Source organism: Plecotus auritus (assembly GCF_963455305.1).
Source record: "Plecotus auritus genome assembly, chromosome: 9".
Classification (NCBI taxonomy): domain Eukaryota; kingdom Metazoa; phylum Chordata; class Mammalia; order Chiroptera; family Vespertilionidae; genus Plecotus; species Plecotus auritus.
Window position 1 is genome coordinate 45,908,110 of NC_137783.1, and position 25,782 is coordinate 45,933,891.

General features: G+C 59.3%; 1 protein-coding gene across 1 annotated transcript; it reads right to left on the minus strand.

The window, feature by feature from the left end:
* On the minus strand, window positions 1-25,782 carry SPOCK2 (SPARC (osteonectin), cwcv and kazal like domains proteoglycan 2). Its single transcript, XM_080641993.1, has 10 exons — window positions 25,185-25,782; window positions 12,256-12,301; window positions 11,924-12,038; window positions 11,439-11,553; window positions 9,688-9,802; window positions 9,196-9,315; window positions 8,067-8,285; window positions 5,730-5,792; window positions 3,636-3,773; window positions 1-3,543 (listed from the first exon to the last, which is right to left on the minus strand). Exons 1-10 carry the CDS (start codon window positions 25,371-25,373, stop codon window positions 3,392-3,394), a joined length of 1,272 nt encoding a protein of 423 aa, XP_080498119.1. The 5' UTR covers window positions 25,374-25,782; the 3' UTR covers window positions 1-3,391.

The following is a 25,782-nucleotide window of genomic DNA, read 5'->3' on the forward strand; positions in this document are numbered from 1 at the left end:
TGGTGTTTATAAAGTTTTTATTTTCCATTTTCTTAAAAATAACATTTGATTTCCTTTATGCATGTGTGGGGTGTACTGGTTTCCTTAGGCTGAGTAATAGGCAGATAAGACAACACGAGGCAGGGTCCCCAAGTGGAGGCAGGGCTCGGGTGTGCGAGGTGGGGCCGCAGGGGAAGGGAAAGGGTGGGGTGACCCATGGGTCGCTGAGTGCCCATCAATGCACACACACGGTCTAACACTTGGTTTTTCGATTTTTTTAAAGACATCTAAAATTACTGAGTGATACGATTTCAGCACTTAAATATACAGACGGAAATCCAAGCACTTGAACACAATTCTTAACTCTAAGCTCAGTTATTGCACACGACACAGTTGAAGTAGCTTCAGGCTATAAAGCAGTTTGCTCCGCTTGGGACTTCCTCAGGGTGTCTGAGTCCCCTTTTGCACCCCTAGTGGCTCTTCCCTGTGACCCCTGCCAGCTCCCAGCCTCACGATGATGCCAGGTGTCGGCGGACTGGCCATTCATTCTCCCCAAGGGCTGAGGGGAGGCTTTGGTGAATGTTGATCCAGTGGACCCACTCACTCAGAGGTGAACTGGAAGCAGATGGAGCTCATGAAAGGCCGAGTGGGTGGCCTGCGCTCTAAACTGGACAGGCTGGCATGAGGAAAGGGGGTGACCACTGACCCCATACGGCCACAGTTCCAGAGGGGCAATAGGGAGCGCTCATGATACCCATCCCACTCCCATCGACTTCACCTCCCCTCCTCCCTCTCCCTTCTGAGCTCCACGCCACGGCGCCTCCCCGTCACCCGTGGACCCTGAGTGGCCCCTCAAGGCACATTTGTTCTCTCCAGCCCCCACCTACCCCCCCTCAGATTGCCCCTCCCCCAGCACCCATGGCATGGGAAGACTTGGGCAGCGCCAGGGCCCAAGAAACTCTTCTTTTTAAATGTTGGTTGAGATCTTTTCAGCGCAGCCCTGATGCCACTGCCTGCGTAAGCCCGGGAGCGGTGACAGGATGGACAGAGGGCCCAGGAGGGCCAGGTGGTGGCAGTGTGGGCACGGGCATGAATCCAAGGAGCTGAGGAGGACCCCCTGCAACTTGCTCACAGGAAACCCGCAGCTTGCCCGATGAGACGTCACCTGAGGCCTGCAGCCCCTGGGAACAAGCTGCTTTGTCAACTTTGGGGGGCTCGGTCTCAGAGAGTGGGGTGAAGAGCAGTGTGGGGGCTGCAGAGACAGGGCAAGGCCTTTTGCTTTCTTTCTACAACATATTTACAAGGTCATAAAAACGTGCACAACTGGAAGACCCAGAGACACAGAGAGAGCATAGGTCCCCACTGGAGAGGAGGGTGACAGGGGAAGGGCACCCCTTCCTCCCTGCCTTCCCACCCCAGAACACCCCAGCATCCTCCACAGCCACCCTGGGGGGACATTCCAGAGGGAAGAGACAGACCTCGATCCTAGCGAGAGCAAAAGTTTCAAGTAGCTCCAAGTGAGAAGCGGCTGGTCAGAGAGCAGAGGGCTGCCGGGAAGACATTTCCCTGAACTGAGCTGAGCTGGGGACCGGGGGAGGAGGTGGGAGGACAGGGAGGGCGGTGGGAGGTGGGCGTGGGGGTGTGGGACCGCACGACACCGTCAGGTCGGAACTGTGCTGCAGCGTGAGAAGCGGTGGATGGGGCTCACTGGAGTCTCACTATTTCCCCAAGAGAAGACTGGAAGGTGCGGGGTCCAGGGTGGAGCAAGGGGCAGACGGGCTGAGGTTCTTTCAGCAAGTCCAGCAGGAGCCCCGGAGCAACGCCCGGCCTGCCACCCACCCAGCACCCAAGATGCCCCTCCTCACAGCCCAGGCCCAAGGGATGGCCCTTCATCTCACACCAAGTGCCTGCACATGCACACACACACATACATACACACACACATACACACACACACATACATACACACACACATACACGCTCACACTGCCCTCACCACACACCGAACAGCACCAGAGGCCCCCTCTGGGAAAGAAACGCTTCACCAATGGTGTGAGGGATTCGCTTCAGCAGGAGAACTGGGCAGGCTGGCAGGGAGCAGGGCACCTTCTCCTCCACCCTGGCTCCCTCCTGGTAGAGAGATTTGGGGGACCACGAGGCGTGACCTCAGTGCCTGGCTGGCGCGTCCCTCCCCCCTGGATTTCAGAGCGTGGATAAGCTCCTCCCTAGAGCAGCCTTGGGGGACCTCAGAGGGGACACAGGAAACGGCAGGGGCTGTGAGGCGTGGGGCAGGAAATGGCTCAGGCACAGAAGCGCCTCGCCTGGAGGGACGTGGGAAAAGGTCGTGGTCTCAGGCAGGAAGGCTGCTGGTTTCCACTGCTCCCCTCACAGGGCTCAGGGACAGCCTTTCTATTGGTCTGTGTGGGAGGGGAGCATTACTGAGGGGTCAGGGAGGAGCTGGGTGCAACAGACACCCGGGCTCTTCACCGCTGCCTGATCCTCAGGCTCCCAGAGTGGACCAGGGGGCCCAGCAAGGGGGACAGGAGCAGGTACCCCCACGTGGCCAGGCAGAGCTCACTATATAACCACCCACGGCTCTGAGGGAGCGCCCCACTGGAGCCACAGAGAGAGGCTGGGGTGTCTGGGCCTGGCTTTCAGGGCTGACCTGTCTATGCTCCTAAGAGCTCTGCCTGGATTTGCAGCGGCTGCCTCTCCCGGCCGGCCACCCGCTCCGCTCCACGCCCCGCCCAGCCCCGCAAAGGGAAAGGGCCTGCTGTGCTGGGAGGCCTGGCTCACCTCACCTGAGGCTGGTGGGGCGTCACGGCCAAACTGGCCGAGCTTTGGGAAGACCCCCAGCCCCGCAGACAGCTTCTTGCCCGCCCTCCCCTCTGCAGTGGGGACATGCTAGCAGGCTAGAGCTTGACCCCCGGGGGGGGGGGGGGGGCGGAGAAGGGCAGGCAGGAGCAGGAGGAGTCAGGGCTGGCTGGCTGAGGGCAGGACCAGGGTGCCAGGCAGGCCTGGATGTGGCCAGGGGACATGGCTAGTGGGGCATCCCATTTCATCCATTTTGACCTTTCAGTGGGTATATGTGTGTGAACGGGTATGTTTTAAAACCAACAACAAATAGAACGAAAATAACAACAAGGAGGCCAAAGGGTGTTTGGTCCCCAGGAGCAGTGTGGACCAAGGACGCGTTTGTCAGCACATGCTACACACACACACACACACACACACACACACACACACACACACACAGGCATTCTTACGTCTGGGCCACACACGTGCCATGCACACTCACACTTCCAGTCCTCCAGTTGGAGCCAGGGTCGTCCCAACTGTACTTCCCGGATCCATTCGTAGGCCGCCTGCTGTGTCCGGTCTCTGCCTGTCCCCGCCGCGGCCCGCGGGCCATCTACCAGATATAGCCTCCGTCGTCCGCCTCGCCCGCCTCGCCCTCCTCCTCCTCAGCCTCAGCCTCCTCGCCGGCCTCCTCCGTCTCCTTCTCCTCCTCGTCCTCCCAGCCGACACCGCTCCCAAAGTCCCCAGAGAAGCCCACGATGTCATCTGTGCGTGAACAAGCAGGTCAGGTCAGGCCCCCCCGCCTCCCCCACGCAGGCCCTCGGGCGGTCCGAGCCCCGTGGGCTGCCGGCCCTTACCACAGTCGGGGCTGCCTTGCGTGCGGGTGCCGGTCAGCTCCAGGCCCAGCTGGTCCACACACCAGCAGTCACCCCCGCTCCAGTCGCACTGCATCTTGCGGTAGTAGCCGTCCTCATCGCAGCTCGGGATGAAGACTCCTGGAGGGCCAGGCGGAGGGTCCGAGCAGGGCCGCGGTGGGCTCCCCAGAGGGGTGGCCCTGGAGCTCGGACCCGAGCCGCGGTCCAGACCCCACCAGCCCAGGCACCAACCACCCAACAAGCCCGGATGCCCGTGTTTCTTCCAGCTCCTCGGACTGGAGACGAGAAAGCCCACCTCCCTAGATGACCTGCTCAGGCCCCTCCACCCCGGCTGCCCCCCCTCCACCCCGGAGGCCCCCCTCCATCCCGGAGGCCCCCCTCCATCCCGGAGGCCCCCCCCTCCACCCCGGCGGCCCCTCCACCCGGGCTGCCCCCCCTCCACCCCGGCTGCCCCCCCCTCCACCCCGGCGGCCCCCCTCCACCCCGGCGGCCCCCCTCCACCCCGGCGGCCCCCCTCCATCCCGGAGGCCCCCCCTCCACCCCGGCGGCCCCCCCTCCACCCCGGCTGCCCCCCCTCCACCCAGGCTGCCCCCCTCCACCCGGGCTGCCCCCCCCTCCACCCCGGCTGCCCCCCCCTCCACCCAGGCGGCCCCTCCACCCCGGCTGCCCCCCACTCCACCCCGGCGGCCCCTCCATCCCGGCTGCCCCTCCACCCTGGCTGCCCCCCCCTCCACCCCGGCTGCCCCCCCTCCACCCCGGCTGCCCCCACTCCACCCCGGCAGCCCCTCCACCCTGGCTGCCCCCCCCTCCACCCCGGCGGCCCCTCCACCCCGGCGGCCCCTCCACCCCGGCGGCCCCTCCATCCTGAGTGCCCCTCCACCCCGGCGGCCCCTCCATCCTGAGTGCCCCTCCACCCCGGCTGCCCCTCCACCCCGAGTGCCCGCTGCTGGCTATGCCCATGCTTCTCCTCTCAGCCCCTCTGACCTAATCTGTCTACAGGCCCCCCACCCCCGCATTCCCTCAGGCTACGGAACTGCTGCTCCTCTGTCCACTCAACAGACATCTGAGACCACCACGCTGAGGACCCAGAGACAGACTCTGCCCATTAGGGGGTGAGACACACAAGAGATAACACCAGGCACACAGGCGGGTGCCCGAAGGCCCAGCAGGCACGCTCGGGTGCTTCCCGGTAGAAGCGGCGCTCAAGCCCACCCCTGAAGGCCACGCTCTCAGCCAGTGTGGGTCGCTTGTGGCTCCCGTATTGTCACGTATACTGGTCTCTTCAGCCCAGTCGAATGCCAAGCAGCCCTCAAGGAGCTAGGAGGCCCCACGGGCTCTGCCCCTCAGACCTCTGTCCCCTCAACCACCACACTCCAGGGGACCCTTCTTTTTGTCCCCAAAAACCTTAAGCATCTTCCTGCCCTCAGCTCTGCACTTGGCTGACTCGTTCCCATCCCTCAGGGCTCCCCTTGAAGCCAGCGGCCCAGAGAGGCCTCACGCAGCCGCAGCTGGGGGTGGTGCGTGTTGGCGTGGGCTGGGCCGGGTAGCCTGTGTGCAGGGACCGAGTCTGTGCTGCCCAGTTCTGACCTGGGCTGGCTCCCAAGTACTCACTGAGCTGCGAGTGTCTACTGGCGGCGGGGTGGGGGGGATATGGGGAGAGTGGAGGAGAGGGGGGACTCACTCAAGCTCTGCACTCACCTTGCTGAACTTAATAAAATGGGGCGGGGGGGGGGGGCGGATTCTAGGAACCTTTTGTATCCCAACCTCCTGCTCCATCAGGGGGAGGCAAACATTAGTGCTGAAAATGGAGGCCTGGGGAGTAGATGAGCATAGAGGCCAGGGGAGTAGATGAGCGTGGAGGCCTGGGGAGCAGATGAGAGTGGAGGCCTGGGGAGCACACACTCACTGGGGCTGGCTGGGAGACCCCATGCCACACAAGGATGAAAGCGGGGAGGGAGTTCCCTCTCCCGTGTTCCTAGGCCAGGTCTCCCCCTAACGCCGGGGCTGGAGCCTCCAGTCTCAGGGGCACTGGGCACCCTCCCTGTGTCCTGCTCTGCGCCCAGCCAAGCGCCTCACCTGGCTTCTTCTTGGCGGCCTCCTGGATCTGGATGCGCTCCAGCTCCGCCAGGCAGGGGGGCTCTGCAGGGACAGAACAGCCTCTGAGGGGCCACCCCAGGGCTGGGAGGATGCGCTGTGCCCCCTCCCCAAGGCTTAGAGACCCAGGCAGGGGGCTCTGCAGGGACAGAACAGCCTCTGAGGGGCCACCCCCAGGGCTGGGAGGATGCGCTGTGCCCCCTCCCCAAGGCTTAGAGACCCAGGCAGGGGGCTCTGCAGGGACAGAACAGCCTCTGAGGGGCCACCCCAGGGCTGGGAGGATGCGCTGTGCCCCCTCCCCAAGGCTTAGAGACCCAGGCAGGGGGCTCTGCAGGGACAGAACAGCCTCTGAGGGGCCACCCCCGGGGCTGGGAGGATGCGCTGTGCCCCCTCCCCAAGGCTTAGAGACCCAGGCAGGGGGCTCTGCAGGATAAAAATAGCCAAGTCAGATCCGGAGCCACCCCACAGTGGGGGGATGCACTGATCCCTTTAACGTCCCCAAATTTGACAGAGGGGCACCGCGAGATAAATACCCAGGCTGCAACGGGGGGCCAAATACCCAGGCTCCAATGGCCATTCCAGGGCTGTGGGGTAGGCTGAGGCCCCAAGAGGCCAAGGGCTCTCTGGGGGTGTGGGTGACCCATGGGGTGAGTTAATAGGACTCAAAAGAGGGGTGAACGCATGCATTCCCCACAAGAATAGACCCTAGGGGAACATAAGACAACAGGGGATGTTAGTGGGAAGCCTGGAAAACACTGGCAGCCAAATCTAACTTGTCTGTGACCTTGAGAAGACCCCAAGCCCTTCCAGCGGGAGGCCTGGCTGAGGGTAACATGAGACCTGTCCCCAGGCTCCTGCCAAGGCTGGTGCACAGAATCCACAGAATGAGCATGGAGGCCTGGGGAGTAGATGAGCGTAGAGGCCTGGGGAGTAGAAGAGAGTGGAGGCTTGGGGAGTAGATGAGAGTAGAGGCCTGGGGAGTAGATGAGCATGGAGGCCTGGGGAGTAGATGAGCGTAGAGGCCTGGGGAGTAGATGAGAGTGGAGGCCTGGGGAGTAGATGAGCGTAGAGGCCTGGGGAGTGGATGAGCGTGGAGGCCTGGGGAGCAGATGCGAGTGGAGGCCTGGGGAGTAGATGAGCGTGGAGGCCTGGGGAGTAGATAGAGTGGAGGCCTGGGGAGTAGATGAGAGTAGAGGCCTGGGGAGTAGATGAGCATGGAGGCCTGGGGAGTAGATGAGAGTGGAGGCCTGGGGTAGATGAGAGTGGAGGCCTGGGGAGTAGATGAGCATAGAGGCCAGGGGAGTAGATGAGCGTGGAGGCCTGGGGAGCAGATGAGAGTGGAGGCCTGGGGAGCAGATGAGCGTAGAGGCCTGGGGAGTAGATGAGAGTGGAGGCCTGGGGAGTAGATGAGAGTGGAGGCCTGGGGAGTAGATGAGAGTGGAGGCCTGGGGAGTAGATGAGCGTGGAGGCCTGGGGAGTAGATGAGAGTGGAGGCCTGGGGAGTAGATGAGCGTGGAGGCCTGGGGAGTAGATGAGCGTGGAGGCCTGGGGAGTAGATGAGAGTGGAGGCCTGGGGAGTAGATGAGCATGGAGGCCTGGAGGGAGAGCGATGTGGACAGTGGGGAGGATGGGCAGTTATGAGCAATCAAATGACCCAAGGCTGAGGGATTTGTCAGTTGCACAGTGCTCTGCCCCCAGATTATCTCCCTTCATCCTCACAACCTTCTCTGAGTTCGGTCCTGTCACCTCCAGAGTCAAATGAAGAAACCGCACTCAGAAAGGTTCAATCACCTGCCCAGGGTTCCCAGCCAGCACACGGAGGAGCCTTGGCGGAACCTGAACCTCAGGCCCGGACTCTGTCCTGCTTTGACCCCAGGAGCACCATGGAACCAGGCAGGGCACCAGCGCGTAGCCAGGGGCTGGGCGGGGCAGCAGTCACCACTTGGCCTAGATAATCTCTAGCCCGTGTTTGTGGTTCAGCAACTGATGCAATATCTCTACATCCCAAGTCGCTTTAGCTTCAGGCCCTTCCCGCCCCTTCCAAGACCCTCCAAGGGTCCCCAGAAATCTTATGTGTATAGTTTGTAACCCTCTTTCTTTAAGAAGGCCAAACATGCATAAGCTTCAGGACCCACCTGGGAGCCTGCCAAGAAGGGAGTTTACAAGCTGGCCTCACTGAGAGAGTACAGGGGGCGGGTGGGCTGGGAAAGTTCTGGGACTGGGTAGCTGACCAGGACAGAGCCCCTCTGACCCCACAGAGAGCCTGCAGCAGGGGCTGAGCTGGGGGCTGGGGCCGGGCCCAGCCAGGGCCACACTCACTTTCCCGCCAGAAGCAGAGGCACCACTCGGCGGTGGAGACACGGCCGTCCTTGTAGGTGTCACAGGAGTTGAAGAAAGGACGGATGCAGACCTCGTACTTGTCCAGGTTGATGGCAGCCAGCTCCTTCTGGTCCAGGAAGAGGTCGGCACTGGTGTCCAGCTTGGAGAACATCCAGCCAATGGAGTCCTTGCAGCTGGCCCCCAGGACCTTGTCCAGGCCTGGGAAGAAAACCAAGGTTCCAACCTGCTCAAGGTAAAGAGCTCCGCCCATCCATCCATCCATCATCCGCCCATCCATCCCTCCACCTCTCCCAGCCCCAGCCCTCTGTTCAGGGCCAGATCCATCCCTCTGCCTCTACCTAGAACTGCACCATCAAAACCCTGTTTGAAAGCCCTTCAGAGAAAATAATTCCTTACTGCTCTTGGCTACATTTCAGCTCTCCCTACCAGTGTTTGTTGTTGTTGTTAATCCTCACCCAAGGATATTTTTTCCATTGATTTTTAGAGAGAGTGGAAGGGAAGAGGGGGGATATCAATGTGAGAGGGACACATTGAGTGGATGCCTCCTGCACACACCCCTTCTGGGGCCGGGGATCTAACCTGCAACCCAGGTACGTGCCCTTAACCAGGAATCAAACCCACAACCCTTCAGTGCCCAGGCCAGTGCTCTAACCACTGAGAAACACCAGCCAAGGCTCTCCCTACTCATTTTAAGAAGTTCTTTCTGCCCAGTCATCATGGCTCAGTAGTTGAACATCGACCTATGAACCAGGAGGTCATGGTTCAATTCCGGGTCAGGGCACATGCCTGGGTTGCCAGCTCGATCCCCAGTGTGGGGTGTGCAGGAGGCAGCCGATCAATGATTCTCTCTCATCACTGACGTTTCTATCTCTCTCTCTCCCTCTCCCTTCCTCTCTGAAATGAATAAAAATACTTAAAAAAAAAAAAAAAGAAGACGTTCTTCCTATTAGCTAACCTGAATCTCTTCTGTCTGGTTGAAACCTGCAGCCCGTTCTGGGGTTTAGGCTCTTTTAGGGGCAGGAGGGAGCACAAGGAGGGCTGGCCCCCAGGGCACACCTGTCTCCCCACCTCCCACCCTCCTCCCAGGCAAAGCAACGGGCTCCTGTACCACTGGCCGTGCCGCCTCCGCTGCCGGCTGAGCCATTCTGCTTGGAGTTCTCATGGAGGAGCTGGAACCAGTCCCGCAGACGATCCCCCAGGTCGGCCAGGTCCTGACCCGTGCAGGTCTCTGCAGAACAGGGGGGTGGAGGGTGGGGTGGAGGGTGAAGGTGAGTGAAGCATGATCTTAGCTTGAGATGCTGCCCTATAGGCCAGGAGGTGGGCAGCTGTCAGGGATGCTGTAGAAAGGGAATTAGAAATTGGAGGCTCCCTCCCCGCCCTCTCCCACCTTCCCCTCCCCCCCGCCACTCCCCAGCACGAAACACACAGCACAGGCTCCCTGTGGGGGGCCCAAGCCCTCCTGCTCTGTTAACAAGCCAGCTCACCCCCAGGCCTGTCCTTGCTTGTGCCACTTCTCCCTGCTGCTCTGCAAACCATCCCGGAGCCCTGGCAGGGAGACCCAGCCCGCCCGCCCTGGTTGTGGCCCGGCACTCCTCATTACCTGCTTTGCCATCCGTGGTGGAGCTGGTGGCCTGTTCCGTGGGGCAGGGGCAGGGGCCCTCACATCTCACGGCCAGCTGCTTGCTGCTCAGGCAGGCCTGCTGCTCCAGCTTACACTGCACAAGGCCAAAGGTCAATGGGCGATGGGGCCTCACCCAGGGTGCCCTGCAGCTGGGGGCATCTACTTGGCAGCCACATCTGCCTTCCCCGTGGCTGACAGGAACAGCCCACCTGGTCCCTCTGGTGGCCACAGGTGCACAGTGCAGGGGGCAGCAGGCTCAGGAAGGGGCTTAGCAATGGAAGGCGCCCAAGAACCCGACTCGGCACCAGACTGCCCTCTCTGCACCTTTCTCTTTCCTAGGACACCCATGTCCTCATCCTCTCACCCCCAGACACCCACCTGCCCTGTTTAGCTATTGCTCACCCTCTCCTGGCCCTCATGGCTTCTCCTCCCACTCACCCCAGTCCCTTGGTCCCCAGGTCACTAGCTGCTGGCCCCCTCCCTCAATGGCCTTCCCATGGTCAGCTCCATGTGCTTTGCTCAGCTCTCTTGACAACAAACAGTTACGGCTATTGAACATCTGCTAATTCTTGCGCTTTCACTGAAACCACTGGGCTGCAGCTGTTAGCCAAGGCCAGCTGCTGAGAGGCTCCCCCACTCCTTGCCCTTAAAGCTTTCCCCTGGCGGTGTCTGCCTAATGCGAGGCGGGCGGAGCGTTGTCACAGCACTGTCTCCAGCATTATCTCCTTTGGTTCCCTTCAGCTCTGGGAGAGAATTGTGTTTCTCGTGCTCAGCAGAGAATATGGGAGCTCAGAGAAGCCCAGGGCCTGGGATGGAAGCCAGACCTCCTGATGCCTCTACCTCCCACGGGACCGCGCCATGACCTCAGACCACAGCCCTCTCCGACTCCTGCGCCCTCTGTCACCCCATCTCCTTGGTCTCCCCCTGCCTTCTCGGTGTAGCTCCTAGCCTCAGCCTCCAGCTTTAGTCTTTCTCCCCTCCCTCCCTTCAAGGGTGACTTCATCCCCACCCTACTTCACTCATCACCCACAGGGAGGGCGGACCAGTTCTTAAATCTGCACATCTCCCCCAAAGAGGTCTTAAGCCCTAGATCCCAACCCAAGCCAACAGTCAGTGTCCTCCAGACTCCCAACTCCTCGTGGCTGGTGGAAGCACTCACAGCTAGCACTGTACTTCCATGGCATTTTAATGTTTATAAAATGCTTTCACAGATATTGTATCATTTAATTCTCACAAAAATCCCATAAGGCGGGAATTCCTTCCCACATTGTCAGCTCCTGGAAGGATAACCCTCCTGCCCCAGAATGCCCAGTGCTCGCTGGTGAGCCCCACCCCCTCCATGTGGAACCTACTGGTGGAGAGCTCGTCCTTCTCCCCTCGTCACTGGACCACAGAGCTCCTTCCTCCCATAGCCCTTGGGACTGTCAGGAGGCCCTCTCCTCCTTTACTCTAATTTCTGTCACCTGCCCATCTGCCTCTTCCGAGCCCCACCCCCTACCTGCACCTGCCTGAGACCAGGGGCAGGGTCTGGTGCAGACCCTCAGTAGCCCCAGCCCAGGGCTCAGGTGCTCCTGCTCTGATTGGCTACATTGAATGCACTGCCACTAGCCCTGTGGGACCCCCATCAGCCCTGGGAGTCCCTCAGGAGGCCCTGGTGGCTGTTCAGTCCTCTGTTCTCTGTGGCCTCAAGTGCATCCCACCCGTATCCCCATGGGGCGAGGGTTCCTCACCACAGAGCTGTAAGTGTGGCCATCAGAGCCACAGACAGAGGCCAGTTGGGCCATGTGGCAGGGCTTGCAGGTGGTATCTTTGTTTGCATGGAGTTTCAGGGCAGGCTGCTTGATCCTACAGGAGGAAAGGGGTGGGGAAGGCACAGGATAGAGGTGAAAATGAGAGAGGGCCATGTGACTAGGAACAAAGGCCTCGAGCCAATAGCTGTGTCAGGAGCTTGGGGGTGAGTCCTCCAGCCCCAGTCCAGCCTTCAGATGATACAGCCCCTGCCAGCATCTTGGTTGTAACCTCATGAGAAACTCTGAGCCAGAACCATCTGACAGAACCAGATTCCTGACCCTCATAAAATGTGAGATAACACATATTTGTTCTTTTAAGACACTGCGTTTTGAGGCAGGTTGTTTCCCAGCAATAGGTAACTAATACATAGGAGAGGGTGAGTCAAGCCCTCGCTCTTTAAGCAAAGCCTCCCCAAACCGCTCACCTGTGCTCCAGCTTCTTGCGGCTGATGCACATGGCCCGCTGGAAACCCTGGGCGATGCACACCTTGTGGCGGCTGCACTTCACCTTCTGGCAGGGGTCCTTGGTGGTGTCCAGGGCTGCAGGCACACGGTCAGAACTCAGGTCAGCTGGAAGTCAGTGCCAGAGATCCCAGGAGGCCCCACCTCACTTCTGAGCCCGGAAGTCCCTGCCTCCAGCAGTTCTTGATAACCAGAGCCCCTCAGCTCCTTGGCTGCCCAGGGTCAGGACTTGCCCTCCGGCCTCAAGTCTTCCTGGGTGTCAGTCACCTTCCCTGACCTGGCAGGGGCATGTTACCTTCATCTCCTTGCTGACTGTCCTCCCAGCTCTTGATGTAATCATCCTAGGAAAGGACAGAGGGGGTGGAGAAGGGAAGGGCTAAGACTCACATCTCAAAGTGGAGGTTCAACTCCAGGGCCAGGGAGGACAGGGCTGGGCCACTGCTTGCACATGTAAATTGTCACCATCTTGGTGGCTGCTCAGATAACCCTTCTCTACCCAGGCCCAGCCAGCGGCCTCCCCCAAACCTCTAGTCCCCTAAACCCATGTCCAGAACCCCTTCCAGCTTCTCCCATAAGCTCCTTTTCCACTCCCCTTCCCCACCCCCACCCCGGCCAATCCCACACTGGGTGCTACAGGGAAGTCAGGTGAGGGTGCAAAGAGAGGAGGGGGGAGTGGAGCATGCGGCTGCCAAGTGGCCATACGCAACAGGGCCCCAGGCGGTACTCACCTCCACCTCCTGGGGATCGGGAAGCAGCAGCAGGCCGTGGGAAATGAAGCAGGAGGAGAGAGGGAGAGATGGGGATTTCAGTGAGGCCCACCCTCAGACCCCTGATCCCAGGGCTCCCCAGCCTCATCACGTGGCTGTGGGGCCCTGGGCACTGGTCTTTCATTGCTATGGTCCTCTGACCTCTAGAGCCTCTAATTGGAGGCCAGTATTCCTATGTCTTCACCACAGACAGCTTAAAACCTGGCCCACTTAGGGTCAGCCCCAGGAGCAGTAGGGGTGAGACCCATGGCATTGAGAGGGTGAGGCCCATCCCACTCCTCCAGACCCTGAGGCTGTTCCCAACGGCTCAGCCCTGTCTCCACCATCAGGACAATGTCTGAGGGGCCCATACCACCTGGGAAAAGTGATTCTCACACCTGTGTCCTGGGTGTCCCAGAAACACCACCCTCCCTCTGTAAGGGTGCATCCCTTGCCAGTCCCCTCCCCTGACCTTGCCCACCGTGACTGAGGCAGAAGGAGGCCCTCCCTAGAGGTGGCACGGGGACTGCTTTCCCTCAAGGTCTGACTCTCCTGCAGAGCTCCGATGGTGCACTGAGAGAAAGGTGGCCAGTGTCCTCAGGTACCACGGTCCAGCCACAAATCCTCAGATTCTGAGGGGCCTGAAAGGCCCTCTGAGGTCATCTGGCCCAGCCCCTCTGTGTACAGCAGAGGCTGGAATGCCCAGAGACAGGAAATGGCCTGACCCAGGTCACACCATCACAGAACCCAGGTCTCCTGACACCAGCACACACCTCTCTTCTGGCTACGACACACAGTCTCCAAGACAGGAGGCACATGGACGGTCACTCCCCACCTGCTCTGGCCACAAGGGGCGTGGACCGAGGAGTGGCTGAGGCAGAGCAGCTCCACGCAGCCTAGCTCACTGGCAGGACACTCCCAACACACCTGGTTTCCCTCCTTTTCCCCAGGGTGGGGGGATGGCATTACTGAAAACTGGCAAACAGGGTGCTTCCGGTGGAAGCTCTGCCAGGCAGGCAGGAGGGCTTCTTGGGACTGAAGGCTGGTGGTGCCAAGGAGCCAGCTGCTGGCCTCCTCTGGATGGAGGTAGAGGGGCATGAGGAGCCACACACAACTGCCCACTCATCCAGAGTCCCATCCCCCCAAGGGTCAGAAGTGGGAAGGGGCCAGATGCCTGTCACGCCTGGGGGGAGGGCACAGGGCTCCTGATCACAGGGCAGCCACTTGGAGGCAGCCAGGGGCACAAAGGAGGGCAGGCACCACTGCTGAAAGCCCCAGGGCTCTGGGCCTCTGAAGTCTCCCTGGAGGTGGACTAGCATCAGAGGAACAGCAGGGGCAAGGGCCTCACCAATGCGGCCTTCTAGGCAAAGGCCGGACAGTGGCCAGGGCCAAGCAGGCAGCTGGGTCAGCACCCCGGTAGAGTGCATGTGGTCAGGTGTGTACTGTGTGCTTCCGCACACGGGTGCATGCATACGTGCAGGTCCTCGTCTATGAGCATGGCTATATAAGCACACACGGGTAAGCAACAGTAGGAAACAAGGACACTTCCGGGCAGCTCACCCAATGCCAGATGGTTTTTATCTAGGGACAAAGTAACAAGGCCACTTCTCCCAACAGCCTCCAGTTTTCACACTTGAGCAGGAAGGCCCCCCTTTCCGCTTGATCTTCCAGACTCTTCCACTGAGAGAGAGTGAGGCAGAGAAGGGAGGGGAGGGAAGGGATGCGGGCAAGAAACCAGCAGACCTCTCCCTGGGAGGAGGGCGTGGCTTGCACCAGCTCTGCTCTCTTTCTGTCCTGCTTTGCCATGCATCTCTTTGTTCATATCCCTCGGTGTCTCTCCTCTTTCTCTCTCCCCCTTCACTCTGCCCACATCTGTCCCTATCACATGTCCAAGCAGCCAAGTGTCCCGCTGTCCTTGAACCCAGGAGCAGCAGGAAGAAGCCTCCGAAGGGGCTTCCGGAGAACCTGGCCTGGGCCGCCCCTGGGCACTGGACGGTCCAGCCCAGCTCCAGGCTCAGGCACCCACCCAGTTCATCAGGGCACGACCTGAGCCCGCCTGAGCCCCTCGGCAAGCTTCTAAGGAGACTGCAGGGCTAGGAGCTGAGGCCCAACTTCCCTCACGTGCTAGGGCCCAGGGAAGCCAGTCCAGACCTGGCCCTTCCACTCCAAGAACTCCTCCGGTCAGAGGGGCCTCTCCGGTGTCCACTCCACCCTGATGGAAAGTGGAGAAGTACAGGCTGAGAGTGGCCAAGGGCTGCAGCCAGGGTTACAAGGTTGGGGCAGAAGTAGGGCCTGGCCTCCATCAAATTTGAATCTTCCCTGCTGCTCCATCATTCCCTGGGAGGGGAGTGGACATAGGCTGTGAAGAGGGAAGTGGCTGTCCCCAACCAACCAGGTCTGTGTGCCCCAAAACCCACCTGTACCTGAACTGGAAAGGGAGGGGCCTGTGTGTCAGCCAAGGGCCTCCATGCCAGCTCACCCACACACTCACCCACCCCACTGCCTAACCCCCAGCCATGCTGTGAGCCTTTGGAGCTCAGTACAAAGTGGGTCTTGAAGGTCAAGAAGATGGCGTCTGTGAGGTGCTTGGTGTCCAAAAAACACTCAACAAATGAAAGCCATCATAGCAGAAGAGACCATGAACTTTGGGCAGAGGAAATGGTAGAATGAAAACAGGTAGGATGAGACCTGGAGAGAAGAGAGGCCACCACAGGACAGCAGAGACCAGTGCGGAGTGAAGGTCTCCCCTAGGGGTGTCCGAGGGAAGGGGTAGAGGCAGCGCCCAGGGACACACACGGGGCCTCTGAGGTCAGTGGGGGCCGGCCCGTCTCTAAGCTAAAAGAGAGGTGTTGGCAGGCAAGTGTGAACTGTGCCTTTCCGTGCGCAGGGGCTGTTATGGAGCCCAAGCGGGCTCGGGGCAGTTGTGTGAAATGGTCTGATAGAAAGATAAAGGCAGCAGGGTCTTCTTGGGGGAAGGAGGTGCAGTTCCATCCTGCTTTTGCTATGGACGGGTGGGTGGGTGGGGGGTCTCGTTCCCCCTGAGAAAAGGGGTTCCGCTCTAGAGCCAGGGCTGCTCGGAAGGAGGATGGGTCCTGGGCTGAGATCCAAAGTTCTGGGCAAAGGACGAGCATGTCTGTGTCACCTGGCTCTCTCACCTGCTCAGCTCAGCCAGCCGTGACCCCTCACACCATGCGCTCAGCTCAGCAGCTCAGGGAAACACGTCTGGTGCTTTAAAAGTAAGTCCTCTTTAATATGTTTACGTGCCTGTCTGCCTTTTCCCTCTTGATCCTGGGAAGCAGGCAGGACCACTGGAATCAACCCCATTAGAAAACGAGAAAGCTGAGGCTCACAGAGGCAGAGCAACTGGCCAAGTGTCGCAAGACAGATGAGAACGTGAGCCGGGACTCCAGACTGGACCCAAGGGGACCCTGCAGCCCCCCTTGCAGGTAGGTGGGGTCTCTTGCAGAGTCGGGACTGAGAGGGGCAGGGAGGTGGAGAGGGCTTTGAACCAGAGTCTACACTAAACTTGGCTCATTGTGGAGCCTCAGCAAGTCACTCCCCATCTTGGGGCTGAGTCCTCCTCTGTGCCAGGGGTACCTCTCAGCTGGGGCTGCACGTGAGAACCCCCCACAGAGCTCCCTAAACCATCTGATACCCAAGCGCAGCCTGAGTCCGGGGCAGCCTCCTGGGTGCCGGCTCAGGAGGGCTCCACTGGGGCTGAGCAGGCAGCGGGTGAGCCCTCCGCACCAGCTCCAGGTCTGAGAGCCTCCAGCCCCGCATCTTCTGTCGAATGCTCTTCTTGTCCTCTCTGTTCCTGCCTTGTCTTCATTCCCAGTGGAGCCTGAGGTGAAAAGGAGCAGCTATCCTCTCCCTGGGAGGGAGCCTCACACCCAGCAGATGCTCTGCCTGAGGACAGGCTGCCCACGGGAACCACTGGAACCGGCTCCTGACTTCCAGGCCTTTTCCCTGGGCGTGCACAGCATACCGCCCTCTCCAATCTTAGGACATCAGCATGGAGCCAAAGAGGCTGCCCTGTCCTTGTCTCCCCCGTTCACTCCACCTCCTCCTCTCTCTGGCTCGCCCTCCCTTCATCACAGCCTCCTCTCCTTCCCTGCCAGCCCTGGCCTCAATCCCGGCAGCGTCCCCCCGGGGTCTCTCCACGTCCTTCCCCTCCACACGGCTGCAGCCACAGGGATCTCTCTACACAGTCTGAGCACGTCTCTCCCTCCTTAAAACCCTTCACTGAGGACAGAGACCATATAAAGGTCCTCTGTCCATGCCCAGCACCAGCACAAGAATAACCGCTCACATCTTTTCAGCAATCCCACGAGGAGGCACTGCACTAAGCGCTTTACGTTCATTGGCTCATTTACTCTTCACAACGACGTTAAGAGAAAATGACTATTGTTACCCCATTTCTCAGGTCACAAAATCAAGTCTTGGAGAGGTTAAGGGACTTATTCAGGATCACACATCAATTGCACAGCAGAAGAGTATTGGTGGCCCCAGAACTGTGATTCCAGAACCTGTACCCCCAACCAAGACCCGGTACTGCTCCACACATGTTGGCAGGTGAACAAGTCCCAGGCCCGGGGCTGGACCCAGGAGGCCCCATCCCAGCCAGGGAGGTTTCTCCCATTCCACCAGCTCTGCTTTAACCCCCAGGCAGGAGGTCCTGCAGCAAGCAGAGAGGAGGGACTGGCAGTGGCGGGGGAAGACACTGCCCACCCCCCCACTTCTCCAGGCACTTTCCAGAAACCCCTTGACATGCCCCTGGTTCAGCTAGTTTGGAGCTAACCCATCTCCTGCTTTGATCTCTGAGGCTCAGTTCAGTTGCCATGGAAACGGAGCCCACCGTGCCAAGCTGGGGGAGAGATGGTGGGGAGGGCGCAGGCCAAGCAGGCCTTAGGGGCACATGCTGGGTGTTTCCTAGCAGTGTTTACTTCCTGTCATTTTAATTAGCCCCCAAATCACCCGCTCACTTCACAGCTTGAATTAACCCAGTCTCTCCCAGCCTCTCCATCTGGTGGGGAGGAGACACAGCAGTAAGTGGAGCAAAGGAAGAGCAGCCCTCCCTAGGCCCCAACTTACTGGGCTAAAGCCCCTTGAACCCATCTCCGCCTGCCTCTGTGCTGCACAGTGTGACGGGGCCTGGCCTCTGCCTGCAGGGGAGACTGCAAGCTACAGAGCCCTGCCCTCTCCAGACCCACCGCCTTGGCTGTAAGTGAGATGATGCCCTTGCCTTTCTCCTGGAGCTCGGGGACCCAGCGCAATATTGCCTGAGAGAGCACTTTCAACTGGGAAGCTCTGTACTTTCAAAACCACAGAAGATCACTGACGCTCAGTTCTTTGGCACGAAAGGTGGGAGCTTGGGGGAGGGGTGGACAAGATGCACTTTCAGGTCTCATGGTCACAAGGGGCCTCAAATATCAACTTTTACATTTTTTTTATTGATTGTATGGGGCGACATCGGTTAATAAAGTTATATAGGCTTCAGGTGTACGATCTTGTAATACATATCGGTATATTGTGTGTGCATCATCCAGAGTCGAGTCTCCTTCCGTCACCGTTTACCCTCCCCCCACACCCTTAAGTACAGACTTTTGCCTTTGTCTCTAAATGAGGATCCGCAGTCAGAGGCACATGGATGGGACCAAAAGATGCTTACCCTGAGACTTCCCTAAACCACAACTCGTAACCCTGTTATGGCATTTCTTCATTTTGTAACAGATCGAGAACCTCTCACACTGGAAGAAGGCCAGGCCTCTCCCAACCTCTGGAGGGCCCAGTGCCTGGCATTATTCCGCCTCATTCCTCAGGCAGGGAGCCTCAGAAGGAGCGCAGTCCCCGGAGGAGGCCCAGGAGTGGGAGACTTGTGGCCAGGCCTCCTCCTGCTCCTCCCTGCAAACAGCCAGGGGAGCACAGAGTGAGGGACCCAGGAAGGAAGGAGGGGGCCCAGTGGGGCTGCCTGGGCTCCCTCTCAGCGGAGGACTGACCCCATCACGAGCTGGCAGAAGGCATCTTGAGGAGGCAGTGCCTCGTGTGGAGGAGGGCGGGAACGGGCAGTCATTACATATTTGTCCGTCTCTCAGAGGGAGCGGCAGAGGCTGTCAGGCCTGGACAAACAGAAGGAGACAGGTGTCTGGCAGCCTCCCTGCCTCCCATCTCCTCTCCCCTCGGAGGAATTTCCTTGGAGGGCATAACTGTGCATGTCACTCCCTGCATGCCAGGAGCTCTACCTGCCTCCGGTATGCTTGCACCAACGCCCTCCGCAGCTTCCCGGAGCCTGCCCTCTCTCTGGCTAATCCAGGGGCATCCGGGGCCATCCCGTCCTGCTGTGCCAGGCAGAAGCCCAGGGCTGAGGACAGGGAGCTGCCACAGAGCATGCCAGGGAGCTCCCCCGTCTTCCTTCTGGCTCATGGTGGGGCAGAGGGGAGATGGGTCCTCAGGTACCAGCCCCTGTCTGGGTCTGTTTCTCCACCTATAAAATGTGGGGCTTCGTGCTTAATGCTGAATGTTGCTAGGCTCCATGGCTCTGCTCCCCCGGCTCTTCCAAAATGATACCTTTGAAAAGAGGGGAAGGGAGTCTGAACTACATGTCCTCCACCTATGCAAGGGAGCAGGGAAGGAGCCGGAGGGTGCCTGCGGCAGAGGTAAGACAGCAGTCAGGCTGGCTCGTCCTTCCTGCTGAGCAGCCCTCCTGACCTCTTCTCGGGCATCTGGGTGCCCTGCCTCAGGGAACCTGTTCTCCCCGAGGGAGCACAGGTCCGATGGGTGGCTGGCCTGTTCTGTGGGCATACTGAGGTTGGGGTGGAGGGCTCTGAGCCTCCACTCCCCAGGAGAAGGTAGGAGGCTGGCTACAGTCAGGCCCAGACCCATAGACACAAAGGCTGAAGGACAGGGAGGCCGGGGACAATCTTCCTTCGCGGTGTCACTCACTCACTTATACCACTAGTGAATCTTTGGAGAGTCAGGGTGCTGGGGTTCTAGTGTGACTGTCCCAACCTTTTGGGGTCCAAAAAGAGGAAGAGATCTAAGTAACCAGCATGGCTCAGCCCAGAGCTCCTGCTGCCCTGAGCCCTCTGCTGCCTGAAGAGGACAGGGAGGGGCTCAGATGAGGGTTAGCCAAGATCCTTTCTGGCTCTCACATTCCACAGCGCATACAATGATACTGAGCACCTACTGTGTACACAAACGTGCAGTGTAGTGCTCCCAGGACAGGCTGCTGAGGTCCACTGAGCAGTCTATTCCCAGACCCTGCCCTCAGGGGCTTACCCTGGGAGACAAACACACATTAAAAATACCTGCAGGAGGACTCTTGAGATACAAGCCCACAGCATGAGACCACAAGGCAGCACCAACATGTGCCAGAGCTGATGGCCAATAAATACTGCAGGCACCGGAGAAAGGAGCACAGCTCCACCTGAATGCTGGCTGGGCCTCGGGGGGTCAAGCTGTCCCATTTCAAGAACCACATCACCCTACAGCCCACCAGGTTAGACACAGAGGTGTCTAAACTCTGTATCCAGCCCTGTGCCTGGAAACATTCCCCTTGCTTACAATCCTAAGAAGATTCATGTTACACCTGCAATCAACATGTACAAGCGGCATGCCCATCCCCAGCCTGCTGTTCCCCCCAAGATGCCATCATGGCCCATTTCTTAGGTTTCTCCATCTCTGGCTAAGACATCCCCTACCCTGATCTGGTCACAGATATTTCTTCAAGAGCAAAAGGAAAATCCCTCCCCTAAACCTCAAGACTTGCCGCCCAACTTGTGGCCAGAATGGGGTGGGTGGGTGGTGGCTATGTCTGCGGGCGAAGGGGCTGTTCACGGGTTCTGGTGCCGTCTTCCTGGTGTTGCAGACTGACACGGGCTTGGTGGGTTGCTCTGTTTAGCCTACTCAGTAAATCAATGGGAAAATCAAGGGCCAAAACTGTGAAGTGGCTCCCCCACAGCCACACAATTAGTCTGTCCTCTCACCCGGAAGACAAGCTGAGCGCTCTCCCGGGGCCCTTGGGGCTCGGGGTAGGATAGAGCTCTTCCACTCCTGCAGACAGCCTGACCACCTGGAGATGCCCGGAGACGGGTGGGTGGTGTCGGCTGGCTATCCTCTTAGAGGAGCTGTGAGATGAGAGGAGCACATGACATCCTCTCCAGGCAGGGGGCTCTTCTCTCCCTCCTCCCAAGGCTCAGAGCCCTGCTGGGTGCTCAAGAGTCCCTCACCATGGTGACACCGCTCTTGTGTGAGAGAGGATTCAAAGCCAGGGCGGAGGAAGAGGTTAGGGGAGAACCCCAATTATGGAATCCATTCTGACCCAGTTTTGGGTTCTTCTCACATCCCACACTGATCCACAAACATCTGTGCAGTTCATCCCCACACTGGCACTGGTTAAGGTGTGTGGGGCAGGGCGGTAATAAGGAAGCAGAAACTTGCTACTGACCCGCTTGGTGATCATAAGGACATGGGAATCCTGCGTGGCCAGCAGGCGATGCTTCCCTGGGCCGGGGCCCAGGATCACGGCGAAGCCCTGGCACCTGGGAGGGGCGTCAGTCTGCAGTGAATGGGTGAGTTAGTGAACATATATCAACATCTTTTCATGGAGACTGAGGCATGGCGTGGGCTACCCCGGAAATGCTGAGCCAGCTGGTGGTTGTTCGGTGGGGCTGCAGAGTATTGCCCGAAATGGAGGCCTTCATGTTTATGCATCCATTTCCGTATCCTTGCCTAAAACTGAAGCTCAGAGAGGTTATGGGATGTACCTGGCATCACGTGCCCAGCCAGTGGCAGAGCCAGGACCTGAACCCAGGCCTCCAGACCCTGTACTCCCGCCTCTCCTGGGTGGACAGATGCCACTGGAGTGCACTTGCCCAGAGTCTGGGAGCAGGCTGGGGCCTCTGGCCCACTTCTTAGGCGGAGCTGCTCCCGCCCAGGCATCCTTGAGACTCACAGAGCACAAGCCAGGCTAGACTTTGTTCTTCAGGGTAGATTCTTCCTTCCCATTTTCACTAAAGGTTAAGCCTAGAATTCCCTGAAAAGCAAAGCTGAATTAGACAACTGGGTTCAAATGCCAGCTGTGCCACCTACTAGCTCTTTGACCCTTGGGTAATTCCTTAACTTCTCTGTGCCTCCATTTCTTCAGCCACAAAATGAGTGGGCCATAAAGTCATCATAACTACCTCACAGACTGCCAAGGGGCACAGAGGGGCTACACACCCAGTGCTTCCTGCAGGGAATGGCAGATGTGAGCACTCTTGCTATCAGTGGTTCAACCCATTCACTGGGTGCCTCCTGGGTGCCAAGCACAGTGCTAGACACTCATCAATACCATTAACTTTTAATGGAAATAGAGTGCAAAGTAGGGAAGAGCGGGGAAGAGAAAGAATAGTCAGTGCTGCCTCCCCAGGCTCCTGGAGCTGCCGGAAGAATGCTGTGTAATGGGCCTGTCTCCTCGCAACTGTCCATCTTGCAACTGTCCATCTCCATCTCTGAGGCCCTGGACGCTTTGTTCCAAAGACCTGCAGTACAGTCCCACCCTGTTCAGTGAATCTGGGTGGTAGCACTGGAAGCAGGGCTCTGGGAAGCCCAGGCCTGCCCAGGGTCAGGCACAGCTAGATCACAGCATCCCCTTCTCCTCTGACATGACATTCCCTCCTCCTGGGCGTTGGCAGAGGTCTGCCCGGGGCCAGGATATGAAAGCCCTGTGCCCACTGTAGGGGAGGGTTGTTCCACTGGTAAACCCTGCCTCCATTACCACCCTAGTGCTCAGAGAAAAAGGCTAAGCTGGACTCGCCCTACCAGCTCAGACCAATTCCACGTGGGAACAACTCCCAAGCTTTCCTCCTTTTCTTCATTCCCCTGACCCCTTAGACACAAGTCCCTCAATCTTCCCGCTCAGTTCAGTCAATGCCATTTAATGAGACGTGTCCCCCACTCATACTATGGACTCCCCCATCCTACTTCCTAAGAATATTCTGTTCTCCTGCTTGCCTCCCTTCCACCAAGGGACCCCGTGCTATTTAGTGATTGATTATGAACAAGGTTCTGGCTCAACTTGACAACACCTTAAAGGTTCAAAAGAAGAAACGCCTCTCTCCCTGTGGAGGAGCCAAGTATATTTTCAGCCGCTGAAATGTATACAAAGCCTGATGCTACTGTGCCCACCCAGAGGGCCTTCAGCCCTTCGGGTGGGAAGCAGGACTTCTGCTAACGGAGGAGGGAGGAGGGTGTCTATGGTGCTGGCAGAGCCCCCTGTGCACAGTCTGTGCACTGCACAATTCCAGGGGCACCATTCACATTGGGGCACCCCTAAAGTTATGCAATGCAGTGACTCTGAGCTAGCAGCATCCTGCCTTTCTGCAAAAGCTGCCAGCAGATCCCCAGAGCTGGACCCTTCTACACAGCCTTCCTTGACCCTGTCCTCCTGCAGCCAAAGCTCTTTACTGGGGCTTTAGAGGAAATCTGCCCTAAAGAGCCTCAGGCCACCCCAACCAGTACATGCCCTACCGCTTTCCATGAATCCTATGGGGGCAGGTCCTGCAGAATTCCAAATCTGGTGCCTTTCTTCTGATGAGCATGGGAGGAAGGGGGAAGCATTTGGCCCAATACAGGGAGACAGGTGGGCAGCCCTGTGCCAGGGGTCAAGCAGCCAATCACTTATCCTCACCCACAGAGTGGGCTATTGGAAGCAGGTGGAGGAAGGGAGTGGGGAGGCATCTTTTATTTTTAAACCTTTAATGTTCTGATTAAGCACTTCTTTTCCTTCTGACCTTCACCAGTACCGTTTTTGGAAGATCAAACAGCCAGTGAGTCTGAGGGAGGCCCGGACCAGTGACACATGGATTCTGGCTGGGATGGACCAGCCTGCCGCTCCCCCCACCCCCACCCCTCAACCCCTCCCTTGTGGCTGTGACGGGCCTGCTTCCCAGGCAGCGACAGGAGACTGCAGCTAATTTGTGCCTGGCCTGCAGGGGTTGAGGAAAAGGCCTAGCTGGAGCTCCACTGTGCCTTGGCTGGACCTGCCCTCAGTGGGGCTAACCCCCACTCTGGGGCCCAGGCGGCTCTCCAGAGGACGGGCAGCATGCGACTCCTTCTGATGAATTTCAGCCCACCATGACTTTGGGGAGAAACAGTCACTTCTCTCACAGCAACAAAAAGATCCTTATCTCAGCCTCTTCCCATCATTTGGCTGCAATTTATAGGAAGCCTGTGTGTTTCAAACACATCTGTAAAGAACTATTGGGTGCATGCAATTTAAGAGAAGATGAGAAAGGTCACGGGGTGGCTTGTGTTGTACTAGGTAGGTGCGATGAGGGCATCTGGGGAACGAGGAGCAAGAACTGAGGTCGTAGAAAAGGTTTCTGGGAACTGGCATCAGAGAGCCCTAGGTCGCTGGGACCAGTAGTGTTTCCTCGGCGCATCCCGGCCCCTCCCCCCTTCACACTTCCACCCCCACTCCACCCCTGGGCCCAGCCACGCCCTCTGCGCCCCGCTCCTCACTCTCACTTCCCCGCTGGGAACGCCGCCTCCGGTTTCCCCTCGGATCTACAGGTGCCTGTAAACAAAGTGCTGCAGCGACGCCGGCTTGTCCGCAGCCACCTCCCCGCCCCCGCCCCGCAAAGTTCCTCCCAAGGTTAAGCCGGGCTCTGACGGCGGTCGCAGAGGCCCCCAGTCCCCGCTCTGGGCTTTCGCCTCTGCTTTTCAAGCACATGGGGCTATGGGAGTCTTTTCTCCGGATCGGAACCGCTCCCCAGATCGGGGTTGGGCTCCCCCATGCAAGGCTGGTCCAGAAAACCAGATTTCATGTGCGCTCACACTGCACGGCTCTGGAGGCCACCGGGGTGGCCGTGGGTATCTTCACTGCCATCGCCCGCCCCCTCCCCCATCTCAGACACGCCTTTCACCACCTCGCCTTAGGATCGCTAGGACCCTCCCGCCCTCAAACTCAAAGCCCCAACCCTTTCCCCTCTGTGCCCCCTCCCCCAAAGCCCAAGAAGAGAACAGGGCACACGTACTAGGCGAAGCTATCTTCCCCTCCAGCCCCACCCAGACCTGCCCCTTCCGCAGCGCCGGGTAAGTGAAGCCTGCAGCATCACCCGGCTGGGTGCGGGCCTGGGGCGACTCACAAATAAATAAAAATAAATAAAAGGACGGGGATGGCTGGGCCTCCGCCCCTCCCACCCTGCAACCCACCACCACCACCACCCTGCATCCCGCATCCCTCTCAGCGCCCCGCCTGCGGGGGAGACCCGGTCGGGCCAGGAGGACCCAGAAAGGGGCTCCGGGCTGTGCGGGCGACGACTGGCCGAGCCCACCCGCCCCTTGTTTACTCGCGGAGCAACGAGCCGGCAGGGCTGCGGGAGCCTCTGGCTGCGACTTGCAGCCGCTGCTCCCCACGCGGGGGTCTCAGCTCCCAAGCTCCCTCCCCAAACCCGCGCCCCTAGCCCGGGCCTCGGCCCTCGCGGTCCGGCAGGCTTACGTCTCGGAAGCGGTTCCAGTCCTTGATCTTGCCACTGTACTGAGAGATGGACGACAGCCATTGCTCGTCCTCCATGAAATTGCCGGGGGTCTCGCCCTCCTTGAGCCCTTTGGCGTCGCTTTCAGCCAAGGCGGCCGCAGCGAGGAGCAGCAGCGGCAACGCCAGCCGCCCGCAGCCCGGCGCGCGCATCGTGGCCTGGGTCCGACCCGGGGTCTGACTTCTGCAGTATTTAGTGTCCTTCCACCCACCACTCGGTTGGCGAAGCAAACGCTGCCGTCTGCCTCAGCGCTCCTCCCGCCGGGTCTGATCCGGAGACAGACGGACCGCGGGTTCGGCTGAAATGTGACCTGGTTAGGAGATGCACTTGTCTAAAGAAGCCAGCGCTGGACGCGGAGAGGAGGCGAGTCAGAGAGGCTGCGCCAACAGGGGCCGTGCCTGTAACTGTAGCATCAGCATCACGTTTGACATCATCATACCTGGCTCAAAAAAAATGGAGGGGGTAGATTTCAAAGGGAAGCGCTAGATCAGAGCGCCCCAACACAGGCGGCCGCCGCAGAGCCCAGCCCAGCCCAGCCCAGCACTCAGAGAGCTGCAAACC